This window comes from Ptychodera flava, chromosome 12 (genome assembly GCF_041260155.1).
Source record: "Ptychodera flava strain L36383 chromosome 12, AS_Pfla_20210202, whole genome shotgun sequence".
In the NCBI taxonomy this organism is placed as follows: domain Eukaryota; kingdom Metazoa; phylum Hemichordata; class Enteropneusta; family Ptychoderidae; genus Ptychodera; species Ptychodera flava.
In genome coordinates this window covers 8,684,799-8,703,699 of record NC_091939.1, presented here as the reverse complement: position 1 = coordinate 8,703,699, position 18,901 = coordinate 8,684,799, and the positions used below count along the sequence as shown (strand labels likewise).

The 18,901-nt window shown below is 38.8% G+C and overlaps 2 protein-coding genes across 2 annotated transcripts; both read right to left on the bottom strand.

Moving 5' to 3' along the window:
- Positions 1 to 3,180: 3,180 nt before the first annotated feature.
- LOC139144892 (cilia- and flagella-associated protein 251-like) lies at positions 3,181 to 15,885 on the bottom strand. Its single transcript, XM_070715716.1, is given in 20 exon segments — positions 3,181 to 3,323; positions 4,201 to 4,397; positions 4,673 to 4,801; positions 6,070 to 6,161; positions 6,561 to 6,667; positions 6,670 to 6,701; positions 7,202 to 7,284; positions 7,905 to 8,048; positions 8,605 to 8,778; positions 9,042 to 9,181; positions 9,706 to 9,785; positions 10,333 to 10,448; positions 10,776 to 10,905; positions 11,263 to 11,403; positions 12,980 to 13,070; positions 13,470 to 13,638; positions 14,225 to 14,386; positions 14,764 to 14,872; positions 15,279 to 15,382; positions 15,825 to 15,885. Coding segments are annotated over 18 exon segments (2,187 nt in total). The 5' UTR covers positions 14,821 to 14,872; positions 15,279 to 15,382; positions 15,825 to 15,885.
- A 410-nt stretch (positions 15,886 to 16,295) lies between these two features.
- LOC139144900 (cytochrome c1-like) lies at positions 16,296 to 17,253 on the bottom strand. The gene is made up of 2 exons (XM_070715728.1): positions 17,208 to 17,253; positions 16,296 to 17,075 (listed from the first exon to the last, which is right to left on the bottom strand). Exon 2 carries the CDS (start codon positions 17,014 to 17,016, stop codon positions 16,435 to 16,437), a length of 582 nt encoding a protein of 193 aa, XP_070571829.1. The 5' UTR covers positions 17,017 to 17,075; positions 17,208 to 17,253; the 3' UTR covers positions 16,296 to 16,434.
- Between the last annotated feature and the right edge of the window lie 1,648 nt (positions 17,254 to 18,901).

Here is an 18,901-nt window from a genome sequence, read left to right as displayed (position 1 = left end):
GGTGTCACTTTTTTACTTAATTTGTGCATGTGATTCAACCGTGTCAAAAACAATTTTTTAATTTCTATTTGATTTTGTGAACTTTCATCTCACCAATGTCATTTGATGTCAAGGTTAAATGCCATCCCGCATAAATGTTTTCTGAACAATTACGATCATGTGGCGATGGCTACATAGACACTGAACAAGAAAGTTCAGTTTTTTTCTATTGACTTTCAAAACAGTTTATGCCATGGACAAATTATGTCATTAAAAACCTTGAATTCCCTCAAGTGGCATTACTGGGTTAGAAACAAAAATAATGTGTTATTGCCCTCTAGAGGGCGCCCTATAATGTCTGACAGTGTTACTTGTTCAACAGTGAACAGCAAACTCTCAGGTGCTGAAAAGAGTTTTACTTAACATTTACACCCATAAAGCAATCGTGTGATGTCAGTTTTTAACTAGCAATGCAGACAGCATTTTGTGAACCTTTGTGAAGTTGCTTGAGACAGACATTTTTGCCATTTTTATGCAATGTTTACATTTTGTAAATATTACATGCCAGTCTATACAGGACCAACAATAGATTTAAACCATGTCCGTTGCAGGTTATAAGCAATACCAACAGCTGAAATATGAGCAATAGTGTTGTGTTTGTAACATATTACTCACCTGTTTATTTAACCCAGATAATATCTTACAGAACAGATGAAGGTCAGGGAGGTGAAACCTCGATATATCCCCCTGTAGTACTGTTTGCTCGCATCTATCTCTTTGTTCTTAATACACCAAAGAGTCTGGCAAGATACTTCTGAAATTGTCTCACATGCAATGTAGTGGAATATCAACACCTGTGCAGTGATTTTTATTGGTAGAATTCTAAATATATCATTAGATGAAAACTACCTCAAGATACTTGATGGAGACATCGAAAATTCTTGGCAAGGTTTTATGCCTAGCGCCTGTTCTGTTGGCTTTTAATATAAATGTATTTTAATCAGTGTGTATACAAGCCCATTGTGACATAAATGTTATCCAAGTTTTGTTTCGTCTTGTACTTGTCTTTAAAGTTTTCAGAAATAGCACAACAAATTAATTTTTTGTCAAATTGGGTATCAAATTGAGAGATTGTATTACGATTGATATGGTTTGATAGACAGATCACCAGATTTTGGTAATATCAAATCATTTATACCATAATAAGATGATTTGAAAATGTGTGCTTTTATGATGAAATGGATTTGTTGAAGTATATAATTATGTTGTCTAGCAGTGCTTTCTGTTGTGTAATCTTGCAATTTTATGTGAATTTTTATACTATTGATCACAGTTTTATTCATATGTGTATGATTTCAACAGTGAAGAGAAGTCAGTTTTACAAAATTTATGCAGCGTTGGATTTTGCCCGATGGGCAATATTGTTATGCAATGCCAGTTTAGTGGGTCGACTGGTAAAGTGCAAGCTGGTACCTTTAAATCCATATCTTCTAGTTATCAGGCACACTTTAGGCGTTCATTCAGAGAGTAGGGACACTCTCATGATGAAAGGTCATGACTTTCTGTAATCAACATGTGACTCAGTCCTCTTGTTCAATACTTTCAAAACCAGACTCTCCCATAGCCCCTTGTTTTTGTCTTCAGCAATCAAAGCTCAGTGATGCTCCAGCTCTTTACGCTAGTGTGGCTAGTCCGGAGTGGCTTTGCAAAGCCTGTGATTTGAATATACATGGTTGACAAGGTACCATGGGAAAGTCTATACAGAAATCAGAGTCATACACTGTAGAGTCGGTGCCGTTATAGGTCTACCACGGTACAGCAAGTCACTTTTCCTGTGTGTTCTATCAAAGGTGTGTATCTTTGTGAATGTGACACACCACCATTGAGAGAATAATGGAGCTGTTCCACAAATCATTACATGCACAGAAGGAAAGCTGACTTCATGGTGAATTTGTAGTATGACTAGCAATTTGTAGTCGCTCAGAGATGTTTGGAGAAATCTGTAAAGCACAGAGTACACAGCGAAAGACACCCGAAGAAAAAAATTCGCCAAAATCGCTAAAATGGATCATTTACAGAATATACAACAGGGGATTTAAAAAGTGAAAACTGTCTAAACAACGCATGCAAAAGCAGTAGTTCCAGAGGGCCCCCTCTGGAGGCCCTCTGGAACTAACAATGACCACAGAGCAGCTCCACAGAAAGAATAGAGTTTTAATAGCATGACTTTATTTACAAGTAGAGTGTGTACATGACACATGACAGGGAAATAGTGCAAATGAATATATGTACAGTTTTTGTATGGAACTTCAGCATTGAAAAGATCATGTGGTCATTAGAAAACATTCAAATTTTGTGACTTCATAATATTTACACACACTGTTTTTCACAAGTTGGAAAGAATACATATATAACTGGAATTTCGTGTTGAGATCACTTGAAATAAAATATTTATATTCATGTTTTATCTGGTTAGACTTTAGTCATTTTTCACATACCATGTCCAATATGTGGATGAATGTCTCGAGACTGGATCTGTTATGCACATAAAATTTTCAGGCATGTCCTTTACATGCCCCAATATATTTTGTATACCCTTCCATTGTTATCAAAGTCCTTACAAGATAAATAAATCTATCAGTTTAATTCCATGGGCAATGTTTTGTTCATGGAATGGCCATAATTTGAGTCGGAGAGTGTTTGCCAGCACTCTGAGGTGCCGAGGACGCATCGGCAACACTTTCGGGTTGAGCAATTCCAAAGCCAAGTACTTCATTGGCAAACATTTCTGATGTGATGTTCTCTGGGAGGCTGTCATCGATGAGGTCACCGCTGGATGCTGGGTCGTACATTCCAAGCTCTGAACTTCCTCCCTCTGGGTTGAAGCCAAGTAGAGTAGTGAGATACTCAGCTAGTTCATTCTCTGTCATATGTTCACCTGCAAGTCACAAAGCCAGGAGGGGTGATGTTTAATGAAAGTAAGGAGTAATGGAGAAGGATATATATATTCATTTTTGCTGCAGGTAGAAGCAGGTAAAAACTAGTATGCCTTTCAATTGCAAATTTGATATTTTGAAAAATCCCTGGAATGTAAGTGATGTAATTTCAGGAACAGTTTATGTTGTGATAAAGAAAGATCTGTTGTAGAAACCAACAGACACATTCCATCTGACAAACATTTTCCAAGAAATTGTCCTGTGGCTAACCTTTGCTTTGTAGCAAGTCCAAAAGTTCTCCTCGCTCAATCGCAGGAAGTCCACTACCATCATCCATTCCCAGCACCTCAAACGCCCTCTCTAGTTGGGTGATGGAGAGGCCAAAGGCTGGCCTGTGGTTCACATACACTGGAAGAAAACACAAAAATGAGAGTATTTTTCAGATTTTACAAAAATAGTTCCATACGTCTTCAAACTATGTAGGTTAAAGGGTCATCAGCTGCAACCTTGGATGACTTTTTCAATTTATTTATTTCAATGTCATTGACAGCTGCTTGATATACTCCCTAGTCTATGTTGAGATACCAAGTATTCAGCTTGTAAACTCAGCCTGTACATGTGTAGACTGCATTGTTATTATTGATAAGTGACAAGGTACAATGCAACTCTGGGACAAATATTTTGGTGCTCGATTTTTCACAATTTCTTTCTGTTGGGGTCATTTTCAAGGTCTCGAAGGATGAAAATTTTCATCATCTTACACTTAGTTTTTCTGAAATTGAAGATTTCATTTTTTACCCACAGAATTGACAGATGGATGGCTTCCATTTTAAATTTTAAATATTGATAAATGTCAGGTAATTTGTTTTCCTAGTACCAAACTTTGCCTAACGACCCCCGATTTTTATTCTTAATTTGGTAAGAGAAGGGTTGAAGGCTTCATTTAGGAAAGTTTGAGCAAAAGATTAAGTCTTTCACTTTCGAGGTGCATACTACCTTGAGTACATTCATAGTGATACACTGAAGATCGCAAATACAGAAAGGTTACCAAAAATAATACATATCCTCCGTGTCGGTAAAAAAGAAGCCTTCAGAAACCTTGTACCTTAATAATCTTTTTTTCACAATTCATAGTTACTACATGAAATGCACACAGAAAATGGTGAGATGTTTATGACTAGACTTATGGGACTTATTTAGAACAACATAACCCTGTTACAAACCAAGCTGCATTGAGTAAGATCATAAGAGTTTGCTGTCAAAGAAATCGCACATGTGGACTTACGTTTGATGAAATCACCCAGATCTATCTCGTTGACATATTTGCCAGTCTCCACGTAGGTACTGAATTTCACTTCATTCAACATGTCTTCTATCTCCTGCTCTGACGGATAAAACCCGAGCGCTCGCATCACAAACGGCACTTCGGATAACGGAATCCGGACTGAGACTTTACGTGTGTCCATTGTGTCAACCCCTTGACTGCAATATAACCAACACAACAGAAGTCCTATTAATATTTGCCACTGAAAAAGTGCCTCTTCCACTGTGGTTTAACCTTTCACCACCATGGTTTTACCCAAACCCATTGTTATCAATGGTTATCTTGGACCTGTTTACAGGGAACTGGGGGTGAACAGGTTAAACCCATGCTAATTTAGTCAGGAGGCCTGACTTATATTCACAACCACAGGGATTTACTGTGGTACGAAAAGGTGACAAATCAAAATAAACTGAGCCACATCAGGGAGACCTACCTTCTGATCTGTGCATAATAGAAATAGTCTTCAAGCTCAGCAAAGAGTTCGCCTTCTCTACCGCCTTCAAGAAGGCCGTAGAACGGAATCAAGTCCTCTCCTCCAAGTTTAGCACCAGCCTCTAAAACTCTGCAGAGGAGTGAAGAGCATGGGAGACTTCAGTGAAACGTCAAATTCAGGTTCCAGTGTAACACTCAAATATAGTTGTATGTATACTCATACATGTATGTACCAATAATTTGGGTTTGGTCATATGGAGTAGATTTATGTTTGTCACTTTGTCATCGCTACTTTGGCCACATGTGTTTGTGATTGGTATGTACTAGAAATAAATGTCTTCCACAGTGATTATGTATAAACAATGCTAGATTTTCATTTGTCTGAGAATATGATCTTAAAGCCCCAATTGCTGAGAATGTGTAATAAACTGATCTCAAAATATCCTCAGTTTTTCAAGAGTTTTCTTTGAATAAGATCCATGAGAGACTGAAAAAGTTCATAACGTTGCATGAGCATTTAACCCTTTCACCACCATGGTTTGTCCAAATCCATTGTTTTCTATGGTAAAGTTGGACCTGTATACAGGGAACTGGGGGTGAAAGGGTTTAAACTGGTACGTAATTCAAACGTTTTAACGTCATTTTAGATTTCCAGCCATTTTCAAAAAACTAATTATGTGACAGAGAAATAAGGATTACAACAGCAAAATGTTGGTCATTTTGTGTCGTGCATTCACATAATTGGCATCATGCTTGTTTTTGGTAAGATTACAATGTGTACATGCAGGAAATACTGTTTTTTGTACTTTTCCATGGGGGTGCAATTTTATGAGTGTGGAACTCGTTTATTATTCAGCCTTTTAAAACGTGCAGGCATGGTCCAAATCAGTGAGCAGTGATACTTCTATACACGTCCTTCAGTTAGCACATTTACACGAACTAACATCGGTTTGAAAATAAAATAATGAAAATAATGCATAAAATTGGCAGCTATCGGGACTTTAAGGTAGAATGTGCTTCAGGGACAGATATTTCAGACACTCAAATTTTTACAGTACTTTTCTGGTCTACTGCTTGTGGGGACCCATTTTAAAGCTCTTGAAAAAGAAAAATTGTTAATATTTCAGATTGTTTTAAAAACTGAAAACCTTCTATTTTCCCATATACTTAACATAAAGATGGCGGCCATTTTGAATATCAAATATCTGTAAATGTTAGGTTATTAGTTTCTCTAGTTGCAAACTTTGCGAGGTGACCCTTGATTTTTTTACTTGATTTGGTAAGAGAGTGGTTGAAAGGTGCATTGAAGAAAGTTTAAGTCTTTCACTTTCAAGGTGCATACTACCTTAAATACCAGTAGTTGACAATCGTATTTCAAATTAAATATTGTTTACTCACTGTGAATTGAATTTCCACATATGGACGGATGCATCAGCACCACCTGCAGTGAATACGTACTTCCCATCGTAGCTGCATGCTAGATTTACCACCTGAATGAAGATATGATAAAAAAAACTTACTCATCAAATATGAAAGAAATATTGTTTTCAATTTCTTTTACTTATCTAGGACTCTGAATGTATTGGGTCTTATTTTGACTGTAACTAAATCCTCTTAACTTCAAAGCTTTCATTCCTTTCCCTTTTCGCTGGCCCTTCTGTGCCATGGAAAACAATGGGGCTGGACAAAACCACTTATCATGAAAGGGTAACTTGCTGTCAAAAGTCAATCTGATCAGGATCAATATCGTTTCTCTACACTTTATCCCAAGCAACCAAGCTGGATGTCATTGTTATTACAAACAAACCCATCAAATTTAAAATACATAATAATTTTTCTGTTTCTTTTTTCAAAATGGAGGCAGAGAACATCGATAATATCATGATTACCTTTCCAGGGTGTGCAATCAATGCCATTGCGTTGTGAGGGTTTCCATCCAATGGCATTATGTGAACCCCAACTTTGTCGTTTGTGATGTACGCTAGGAAGCGCTGCCATCAACGGCCTCCAGCGTAGGCAACACTTCAATCCTGTGGTACGGGGAGTAAAAAATAAAAACATGCCATTTACATGCTGATGATAGTACTAAAAATAAAAATATACACAGATTTCTTGCAAAAAGATGTGATTGTCAGTCCTTTAAAATAAAGTTAACTTTTCCATAACAACATTTTTCCTGATTTGAGGAAATCTCTTTCCATTTCTAAAGTTGTTTCCACGTCAAAGAACAAAATCAGAACTCGACAGAATGGCAGTACAAACAAAACCTTGTACATGTACAGAGAAATACATGTATTCTTATATGAGTTTGCACGTGAGGATTGGTAATATTTGTAGTGCTGTCACATGACCTCTTGGGCGCAGTGTGTCCATACTTTTCCCCCCAGGATACGTTTGTTGAGCTGACACTCATATCAGCTACTTTTTGTCCCTTTTTTCAAGGAACATTCCTGAGAATCTGTAATCATCTGCAAATAGATGGGCTGAATCAGGCCCACTGTGCTGTGTTCAGGTACATCAGTAAACTAACCTTTGAAGGGGCGATCCGTATGTTGGACCCAGCACCGTCTTTCTGCACATCTTGGTGGTGGAGTTATACAGCTTGAACTTGAACTGACAGAGGAAAGAAAAAAAAGATTATTTAAGGATTTTAGAATACTAGAAATAGGCAACCAGTGCCCATTGTGTTCCCACTGAAAGATGTAACAAGTTTTGTATTGTTATTTCCTGTGAAATTCACACATAGCTGAGCCAAGACAGCAGCCTGAAATCTACCCAGGAATAATGTCAGTTCTTGATTTTAAGATGTACTTTAAGTCAAACTACTTTTTTACCAAAAAACAAGAAATTTAATTGTTGTTGAATCAACAGCATTTCCTGTTTTCTGAAAATTTCCAATTTTCTTTTTCAGTAGATCACAGTGACATGTACTGTAATATTTGTATTGTTTTAGATTTTGTCAGAACTTATACGATGGAAGTTAGGAAAAAATAAATACTTTTATTCTTTGTGACACTGAGCCAAGTATAAGCCTCAAATTTTCAACTCTCAAAGATTGTCACTTTGGTAAATTCTTGATCAGATTTGAACTGACAACATACGACACTCAGTCACCTAGCAATGACATCACAGCCAAAAACACTGACAGCTAAATCCACACGTTAAATTCTAAAATGTTTTTTGCCATCACATCGAACATTCTTTTTTAAAGGAGAGATGTATATTAAACACACCTGGTCATTGGCCAGTAGGAGGAAGTTCTCTTTTGTGATTGGTGGATACCACCCAAAGCATTGTGGGACAGCACTCTGTTCTATTCTGTCTGTGCTGATCAACCTAAGGTCATCTGTGTTGCTGTTGAAGAGATCGTACTCAACCTGCAGAGAAAGCAAAGTGAAGTTGATGGAGTGAATTTGTAACACTGAAAACTCTCAACTCCTAAAAATTATCAAGTTTGTTACTTTCCATACTAAAAAATGTAGAAGAAAATATTTAATTCTTGCATCCTCTATCTTATGTTGTGTAGAGGATGAATACACGATTGCTACACAGTATAAATAAAGTCATGGCCTGTATTGGTATATTGTCATTGATGTCTGGTTATCACTAGGATCATTTCCATGGTCAGAGAACACAGAGACATTCAAAGCACTTGGAAAGATCGAAAAAATTCATGAAGTATTCATAGAGGTGGTTTCTTTACAGTTTCTTTTGAGAAAAAGGGCATTGCCTCCATGGACGAAATTGCTACTAATGTCATGTGGTATGGAATTACTGTATGTTGCCTATGAACATTCCAGATCCAGCCACATCTACCAACAACTGAAAGCTAGAAACAAAGTGTCAATCACAGTTGGTGACCAACTAAACCAGCACTTGTTTCCAGTTTTGACAACTCACAACCAAGTATTTCATGAACATGAGAAATCTTACCAGTGATCTGTCTTCACCGACTGAAAGTAGCCTCGGCAAGTCTGAGTCTAAAGTCAGCCCAAACATCACACCCCTGATGGGCTTGTAATGGGCTCTTTGCTTTCCAAGGTAGATCCAGGGTTCCTCTACACTTGTAGGCTGAGCTTTGTAGACTGTGACGCAATAGTCGGCATCCTGGGAGCAAAGATACAGAAAATGCTCATCACCATAGCAACAATAGCCACGACAGCATAGTTTAATTTTAATGATCTATGTCCTTCCTCTTTGTGTTATGTAAGCTTACACAGAGAAATATAAAAAAGATATTTTATATCATTTATCAATTCAAATATTACTTTTGTATTGTTACAAAGAGTTGTGGCGATAGTGGGTATGACACAAAATTTTTTGTGATAAAAATTGCACTGTTGGAAGATGAGCTATGTAGAAAGACTTACTGCTGTGGCCAGCCACATGGAATCATGGGAGAAGGCACAAAACGTGATGGCATCTCTGGAAAAGCGGAATGGTTCCGGACACTCATCCTCCAGAGTGATGGCATCAACAACTCTCACACATCCGTTTGTAAAACCAAGAGCTTTGGGGGAGAAAAGTTGAGGAGAGGAAATATGACAGTGAGTAAAGGCAGTGCACTCTGTATGTAACGATCAGCTGTCACAAATATGTGAATACTTGGTGTCTGTTTTGATTGATGGATTTATCCTCAACATCAGGATGTATACAGATCAAGGGTACAGGAATTCCAAGTATGAAATATCTATGTGTATGTTGGTACAGAGGAAATCTACTTTATGCAGTGTACATGTAGTCTGCTATGTACATACACCTTGGGATAGGGGAGACACCAGCTGAAACAATTCTTTTCAAATGTCAGACACAACCGTTTTCACACTTTGGGAATCCTTACATTAAATAGCAGATGTATTTACAAGTTTCACATACTATTCTGTAATTAATGGTCAAAAGATTGTATGAAGCATGCGCCGCTCGGTTACATAGCTGTTCAAATCTAGATGGCAATGTATCATTGAGACGCTTCAATCAAAAGTGAAGACCATTCATGTTTACAGATAATTGGTAAAGAAAGACAACTTTGCTTACCTATGTAGGTTCCCTGTGGATCATATGCAAGGCATCTGATGTGTGAACCTCTGGGAAAGACTCTGGAAGCAACTACTTTCCTGGAAATTCAGAATGAACAGGGAATGAGAACTACTAGAAATTCTCCTGATACAATGTGATATCCAGTTGTACGGTGGCCTGGCACAACACTTCTTTAACCCTTTCATTGCCATGGTTTGAGCCGCTCCCATCGTTTTCTAAGGCAAAGATGGACCTCTCTACAGGAATACGGGGGTAAAGGAGTTCACCAATGAACGGACTAATGTTGTTGACTGCAACATTTAAATCCTTAAACTTTCCTAAAATCTGTCAGTAATGCTGAATATAACAAACTTTAGTGGCAGTATATTCAGTTATTTAAATTTGAGGAAATGCTTAACAACTATGAAAATGTGTTCTCATTGCAACATTTTGACACTGACGCCATATCTGTTGTAAACAATTTTGTCAGTAACATCTGGAACAAACATACAAATACACTTACATGTGTTGAGATTAAAACAATACACCCTTGAGTACTCTGCTGTCTATGGTTAGAACCCAGTGATGACAGTGCATGGAGTATAGAGGAAAAGTGTGCATGTGTATGACTTAACATTCACTTACTTTGCCTTGTAGTTCCAAATCTTCAGATATCCAGCATAGCTACCCACACACAGGAATGGCTCTGTAGGATGGGTTGCGATAGCGTGCACGGCCGCATCATGCTCTCTATGGATGATCTACACAAATAAAAATCAAGCATTATGACCAAATTCTCCAGATCTCCAAAAATGAACTAATTTATTTGACAGACGGCAGTGAAAACTTTTCTGTCACAAGAGGGCACCCTTCTCAAAACATATTTTCCTCCTCTTCTGCAATAGCGTTCAATTAAATGTATGAACTTCATCAAGACCACTCTCCTGTGGAAATATCTTATTTATGCATATCTAAACACTCAAGGACAGAACCATTGTCCTCCTATTGTCAACATTTATTTAACTACCATTATAAACCAACCCTAGTTTTGAAGTTAGATGGATATAACAGTACATGGGGTCACTTACCCTGACTTTGGTTCCATCAGCCACTATGTGGGCAATGATGGCAGTAGACGTACCAATTGTGTAGTCTCTGGTCACAAAGGGTCTTGCTACAATGGTAGCATCTGGTGGATAATTTCCTTCACCAACAGCTCTGTGAAAAAAAAAGAGTTTGAATCAAAATAAATGATGGCCTACAAACAGAAAAGGGGAGATACCACAAAGTATATATATATGACTGTCTGCATTGCAGAATAACTCTTGTACAGATGTACTTCCCTTTTCCAACCCTTTCATCCCTCTGTAGTAATGTTGGATCCTTCCTGACAATCCCCAGACAATAGGGTTAGAGTCAAGAGCACAGTAATGAAGGGAGTCTATTGTCAGTGAAGAGGAATTCACTACACTACAGAACCAAGATTTCTCTATCATACGGATCAGGCAAAATAACTATTTTCAATTTCTGAAACCACTCATGCAAACGTAGAATGAAAAATGTAAGAATACTCACAATTTCTGAGCAAGGTCTGGGATGTATTCAAATGAGAGTGAATTTATGGGTCCAACGTCAAGGTCACTGTACCAGTTTGACATCCTGAGATGCCAGTCGTAGAATTTAACATGTCCCAGCACATCGCCTGTCACAACATAGCTGTAGAAAATGGAACAAATATTATCCATAATATTAATCAACCTCTTCAAGAAAATCGTAAATGCCCGTATTATGAAATTACTGTCTCATATTGAAATAATGTATTGGCATGAACATAAATGTTGCAGTATCATGCACACAACTGTTACATTTTTGGTTGATATTAAAAAATTTATCTTGCCTTTTTAAAAACAGTAAGGCACAACATAACTGACTTTGACAGTCATGACGAGATCTGTTGCACTATAGTCACTTTCTAGATTAGCATGACTTTACAATTCTGCTGATCCCATTTTTGAGTAAAAGGGTCCAATCACTATGGGATTTCACTAAATATAACCATACCGTAGATTGGATAACTTGCATTATCATATACCCATGCCCATACTGCTACATCCTAGTGACGTTCAACGTAAAATATCAGCTGTGATATTTCACGGTAAACGTCGAGATATGCACGATGAACGTCATCAGTTTTAGAGTTTTCCCGAACTACATTAGCAGTTTGTTGGTAAACAACGTAACAACAAAATGGCTGCCGCTCCCCGCTTCGAAGCGATGTCTCCGATGTAAAAACTTGAAGGGCTTCGAGGAACACGGGTATTTCTGGTTGCAAAATACGGAAATATCACGTTGAGTCTTGAAATGTTTTCCCATGGTATTTTTTGGTCAAGTTCTAGCAAACATTCTGCCGTTCGCACAGCGCCGGCACTGTGCACGGTCTCCACCGAACAGGTAGTGAGCGCGTGGCGTGACAGCGATGTCGCGCGCGCGACGACTGTTGACATGGCAACTCTAAAGGTAAACTAACAAAATGGCGTCCCCTCTCCGCGCGAGCTCCGTGCCGTACGACGATCGAAATCAGGATAGATTTAAAGCTGAGCAGTTTTTGATCGGTTACAGTGTAATAGCATATTGCACCTTAAAATGTCCCTTCTGTATGACGATTTTTGTATCCCGGTGTCTTTCTTCTTGGGTTTCATTGAGATATGGACGACTTACAGCGATGTCGCGCGTGATGTTGACATCTTCGTCGTATACTTTATGAATGAAGCCTGTTCACATAAACATTCTGATATTTATGCGCAAGGCGTAATAAAGTAAAGCCTCAAAATTAAAGGTTTTTCGTTCTATTAGTAAAAATTCCCTAAAATTATGGGCATGGGTATATGATAAATCGGTATTACCCAATATCGCCTGTTCCTTGTGTCGTATCAGCATTCGTGTCATTTGTGCTGCGTCAGACACTCGACAACAAATGACACTCATGCTGATACGACACAGGAACAGGCGATATTGGGTAATAACCTCTAATTAGCATTACCCCTGAAAATAATGTTCCACTCTGAGTATCTCATACTGTGCCATGGAAATTGAACACTGATGAAACAATGTAACAACGGTACAAACAAATACATATGGATGAATGCATGCACAGGAATACACATAGATCTCAGTTCATTGCATGCATGTGGTTTTGGCTGTACCATGATCCATTCAGATTCCTGGTTTCAGCTATATTTATTCTTTAATCTCTGCCGAATGTTTCAATAAAGAAAGGGCATTCTATACTCACTTTTCTGTAGTTGTGAGCACAGTTATTCCTCTCTCCTGAAGACGGACAAGTTTGAAAGCTTTCTTGTTTGGTGATGGATCTAGATTAGGTGCTATGAAAGTATAAAAATGCATAAAATTATTATTTTTTGTTGATGTGTCATACTGTTTGCGACAAAACAAGTTTGCAGTGGTTCGCAGTAAATGCCATGAGAAAGCACACAACAGATCACTCAACTTGCAGTCCAATCCACAATTCACAGAATTTGTTTAGGAGTTTAGGTTCAAAACTTGCCCAAATGTATCGATATCTTTGCTAATAATATATTTCATACTTCCCAAGCTCCAGTAGGAACATAAGAATCCAAAAAAGCCTACGTAAACAGTATAATAATCTTATAAAAACAGATCAGACTCAATAAGTGAGATCTATTAGCTATTGTGGCTTCTTAGAACTTAGGTGTCTGATAACCTAGAGCAATGTATGAATCGTAATACATGTGTTGACTTACGTCCTGATACTGGTCTATTGTTATCCCACACAACGATGTTCCCGGCTGATGTTGCTGTGTATGCTTTAGTAGTACCACTGACAAATATCGATTGGCTGTAATTTCCGACAGCTCTGTTGAAGTCCTGGTCCGTCAGTGGTGGTGCAAAGTATTCTAATTTACCATCAGTCTGTGATGGGAAAAAAAGTTTAATAGTTAATACCATCTGTTACTGCTGGTTGCAATTGTGAATTTGAATGTAAAATTGCAAAGTGTGACCATGTCACTGATAAAATCTTATCATGAATTGTGCCATATATGTGTTGTAAATGAACAACGGTAGAATTTTTTTTGCGAGAAAATGCTATTTTTTTATTTGGAACTACACCTGGGGTGGCATTTACTCTTCTGTATTTCAAATAACCTTTACTGATAGTACATATTTGAAAACTGTAAAGAGCATACAAATGAGACTGCAACATATGCCGGACATTTGTAAACTTTCCGTCTACATTATATATAATAAATTAGAATTTATACCACAAGATTTTCATTCTCTCCTTTTCATGTTACCCATCCTATCTTCTATCTGCACAGCTAAAACTACAGACACCATCTGGGTTGAACATATTTGCGGCAGAGAAAGTTTTACCCTTTCACCAGCATGGTTTGACCCCAAACCAACTGTTACCAATAGTGAGAGTGGACTGGTTTACAGGGAATTAGGGGTGAACAGGTCAAACTGTACATATCTCAAGAATGTGTTTTACACCCACCCATGAATAGAAGATAACTTGGCAGTCACTGTTTGTTACTATTTGTGTGGTGTCCTCTGGGTTGAACATGGCATATGTCTGCAGACCGTAGCTTTCATCCAATTCTGCTGTGGAGAGTGGAACCTCACTGTCTGTTGTCCAGTCCCAGATTGCAAAAGTTTGCTAGAATATACAGAGCGCATCACATGAAATTATTTTGTAAAACATTGTAAAAACAAAAGTGAACACTTGTAGATTTTAACGATCACCAGAATTTACCTCAGGTATGCATTAAGCATTCAACCCTTTCACCACCATGGTTTGACCCAAATCAATTGTTATCAATAGTGATAATGTACCTTTTTAATGGGAATTAGGGGTGAACAGGTTAAACACACTATCCTAGCAACAAAGAAAGACGGAGACTTATAAAAACATTTATATGCTGTCAATTGTACGTGTACTGGACAGTGCATACTACAGTTCATGACAGTGAACTGAACAGAGGTCAAACAATGCGCATTAAAGAGGATTTTCAAGGTCATTAGGTCAAGGGTTACCTTCTGGGCATTTGCGCTGAGAGTTGCTAGGTATTTTGCATCAGCTGTCATCGTCATGCCAGCCACACCTCCATCAGGATGTGCATCAAACAGTGTCTGTACCGGTATCCTGCAGTTAGTGATGGACACAAAAGTGTGTTCAGTGAAACATTTAATGTTTATAGCTGTAAATATCACTTCCTACCACAACTTTAAATCAACTATTTGAAAAGAGGAAAGAAAAATTCTTAATGGTTCCAAAAATTGCAATTTTCACTAAGACACAAATCAAATCAAGATAACCACATATATTTGCAGTGAGTTTGTTATGCACTCAATGTTTTAAACATACTTATTTGCTACTTTATGGCACTATTTCTCACATGACATGTTTTCTACCCGTACCAATACCTTGATGATTGCCCTTATGTGGGTAAGCATACAGTAATGTGTGCACTGTGTACTGAACATGGTAAGGTTTTCATGATTCATTTGGATGCATTATACTGGCTTGCAAGTATACAGTTGAAACATACCCTGTGTATGAGTCCCATACAATCACAGAGCTGTTGGGACCTTTATCCGCTGTAGCAATCCACCGTTTGTCTTCACTGACACATGTACATGATATATTGTTGCACTGCAAGATGAAAAATAATGAAATTTATTAGGAATGAAAGTAAGATTTGAGGCTGACATAAGCCAGATCATGGCCCTAAATGCAAATTTGCATTCACCTAATACATCTTTATTTCTTATTCATTTTAACATTTAAATTCAGATATCTGTAAAGGAAATGTTTTGATGTTGGGCATGTAAGTGTGCTGAATTAAGGATTTACATCTCTCCTGGTAACATATTGATGAAATTGCAGGGTATATACATGATTCAGTTAACAAAGTCTTACAACAATCTACATGCTGTATACGTGATAAAACGTGTCTTACGTAACATGCAAACTTTTTGTCAGTGTCCGAGAGTATGAGGACTAGGTACATTATTTTGAAACCAGTCAATTTAAAAAATGAAGCATTTTCTATTTATCGCATAAACACGGAACAAATGCTATATATTATACTCACATGGCCTTGCAGCAGTTTCTGTGTATTATTTTCATAGTCATAAATGACTGCAGTGTGTGCGCAAGTGTAGAGAACAGCTTTTCGTTGACCATCAGTGAGGTTGATCACCTTGACGTTTTTGTTGATGCCATATGACCAAACCAAGTTCTGGAGAAACAAGGTACACAAGGACATATTAGTAAAATTTTATGTTTTAAGTTTGACAGGTCACTTTAAACTAGATAAATAAGTTTACAAAGAATTTTGGTACAGTCTTGGCTACTCCTACTGAAATATGTGGACTGAGTATAAATTAAGTATATCTGATACATACCAGAGCATTTGGTCCTGGTTCCTCAGATTTTACAGAGTCTGTGTCTGCTGGGAGAGGGGTTTCTGGTTTCTTTTCCTCTTTCCCAGGAGTTGCACTGCTTCCTTTGTTCTGCCTGGCCGACTTGCTCCGGACAGCAGGCGTGGTTGTTGGGCCCGGGAAGCCTTGTGTGGTGTCTGGTGGCGTAAGCTCTTCCTTGGTCGATTCCCTCGTAGCTGTTTCTCCTTCTGCCATTGGCTCGGGAGGGGCGGTAGGCTCTGTACTTTCGTCCTTCGCGCCTGTTTCCGGGGCCCCTCCTTTTCACCAGTTTCCGGGCAGTTTCTTGTCTTGATTAGCCTCAGCCGGAGCCTGCTCTTCCTGCTGTTGCTCCTTTACTTCACCTTCTGCAGCAGCTTCGGGTTCCTGACTCACTTCGGCAGCATCGCCTTGTGGTTGTTCGGTCGCCGCTTCTTCCCCCTCGGCCTTGTCTTTGCTTTCTGTAGCGGCCTCTGTGGGCTCGGGTGCGTCGGCTGTTTCGCCTTCTGCAATTGGTTCCGCTGGGTCAGCCTGTTCTACCTTCTCTGCCCCTTCAGATTTCTCGCCCTCTGCAGCGGCCGGTTCGTCTGCTTGCCCCTCTTTTCCCTTCTCCTCCCCTTTACCCTCTTCGGGAGTACTTTCATCCCCAGGTTTAGCTTCGGCTTCTGTTACAGTTTGTTGGTCTGGGCCTGGTTCCGCCGCCTGCTCGCCTTCTCCGGCCGTCTCCGCAGTGTCGCCCTGCTGCTGATCAGCCGTCGCTTGTTCCTGTTCTCCTGTTTTTTGGCCGTCAGCTACTTCGGCGGGCGCATCCTTGCTTTCTTCTTCAGTTGGAGCAGGTTGGTCAACAACATCACCTGCGTCCGCCATGACTGAAACTTCAGCGATGCCTTCAATGGAAACCTACTTGTTATTTCTACAGAGACAAACTAAAGGATATATTCGCTGTTGTTATCGACAGACATGGACCTTTAGAATAGCAAAATGGTGGATATTGTTACATCAGCACGCTAAAGATGACAAAATTACAACTAAATCGTGCCCTTCTCCGGTTTACTTACTGTGAGTCTCCAAGGCAACCTTGTTTACCGCTTTATGCGCATGCGTACTGGCTACCGTAAATGGGTATGTTCAAAAATTTGCGACGTTCAGGTTACGGGGACACAGAGGGCGCTCTATTACGGTACTATGAGCCTCGAAAGTGAAAGACTTACAAACTTTTCTCAATGAAACTTTCAACTAGTCGCATACAAAATCAAGAATAAAAGTCAGGGGTTATCGTGCAAAATTGGTACTAAAAAAAAAACAAGTTACGGAACATTAACCGATGTGTTAAACTCAATATGGTCGCCATTCCACGAGGAAAGATAAAAATTTCAATTTTCTAAAATACTGAGACAGAATTTTTTTCTTACACCAAGAACTTCAAAACGAACCCCCATGAGCGATATACACGAAAAGGACTGAAAAAATCGAGCGCCCAAATATCTGTCCCCAGAGTTTTTTTCGTTGCCAAATGGAGGTACTGCATTGCCGTCCCATGCGTCCTAACTCGCTCGGTTAATGGTCACAGCATTAAAAAAAAACTTCTTCTACAGTTGCAGTCACATTGCCCGACAAACCATATATTTCATTCACAAATTAACTGCCAGAGCAAGATTAGACCAAATAAAAATATTGTGTGTGTCCAGTAACATTCCGGTAAAATTTGGAAAATTTACACGAGATTTTTTAAAATACGAAACAAAATGTTTAGGGCCGACGGGTTTTTCTAGGGTAGGTCGAGTTACGAAAAACCCAATAGCAATTTACATACAGAATCTGCAATACTGAAAATCCCAGAAAATCCATCGTTTGGAGCGTACAGAGCGCCCTCGAACGACGGATAAAGAATCTGTCTGCGCTTTACGTTTTCCTTGCCTACTGCATTGTACTGAGAAACGAATACGAAACGAATTATCGATATGTAGTTCGGTTCTGTATCAGCTTCACTGCTCACGATTGATGGAATCTGCACCCGTAAACATCGAAACTGCATAAGATATTTATATATAATCCCATGGTATTTTTCTCTGTTTGACGTCATCGTATACGAGTGTTTTTCGCGAAGCCGTACAACTTCGAGCCGAAGGCGAGAAGTTGTGCGGCTCCGCGAAAAACACGAGTATACGATGACGTCAAACAGAGAAAAATACCATGGGATTATATATTTATCACATGAACAGTCTTCTTATATTTCTTTGATGTGGATGGATCAAAATTATTGTAACAAATTGCATGATTTTTATCGCGATTTTGTGTTTTATTTACGCGGATTACTTACATTTAATGAGTAAAGCGGTCCGTCACCCAGGAGATGTGCAAATGTTTACAGGTATACTTTCATTCATAAATCCCATTAAGCTAAATATTTGATACATGGAATGGTGTCTCCACCAATCAGACATTCCGATTCGGTCACGTGCGCGTGTCAATCATTGTCTCGCGCTGGACCGATGCCAAGGCAAGTCTGCCATCGGCGGACATAGCTTTCACCGCGCTAGCGACGGATAACGATAGTATTTTGGGTTATTTAGAATATTTACAATTATATTTATAAAGTGAATGCAACGGCACGATCGAAACAGTAGTTATCATTCTTAGAGATGCTGTGGCTTTTAAAATATCACAAGTTTACGGCCTTGGCGAGCCCGAAAGTTTCAGATCGATGACACACACAGTGTACGCTTGTGTAGTGGGCCAGGGCACTGCCGTC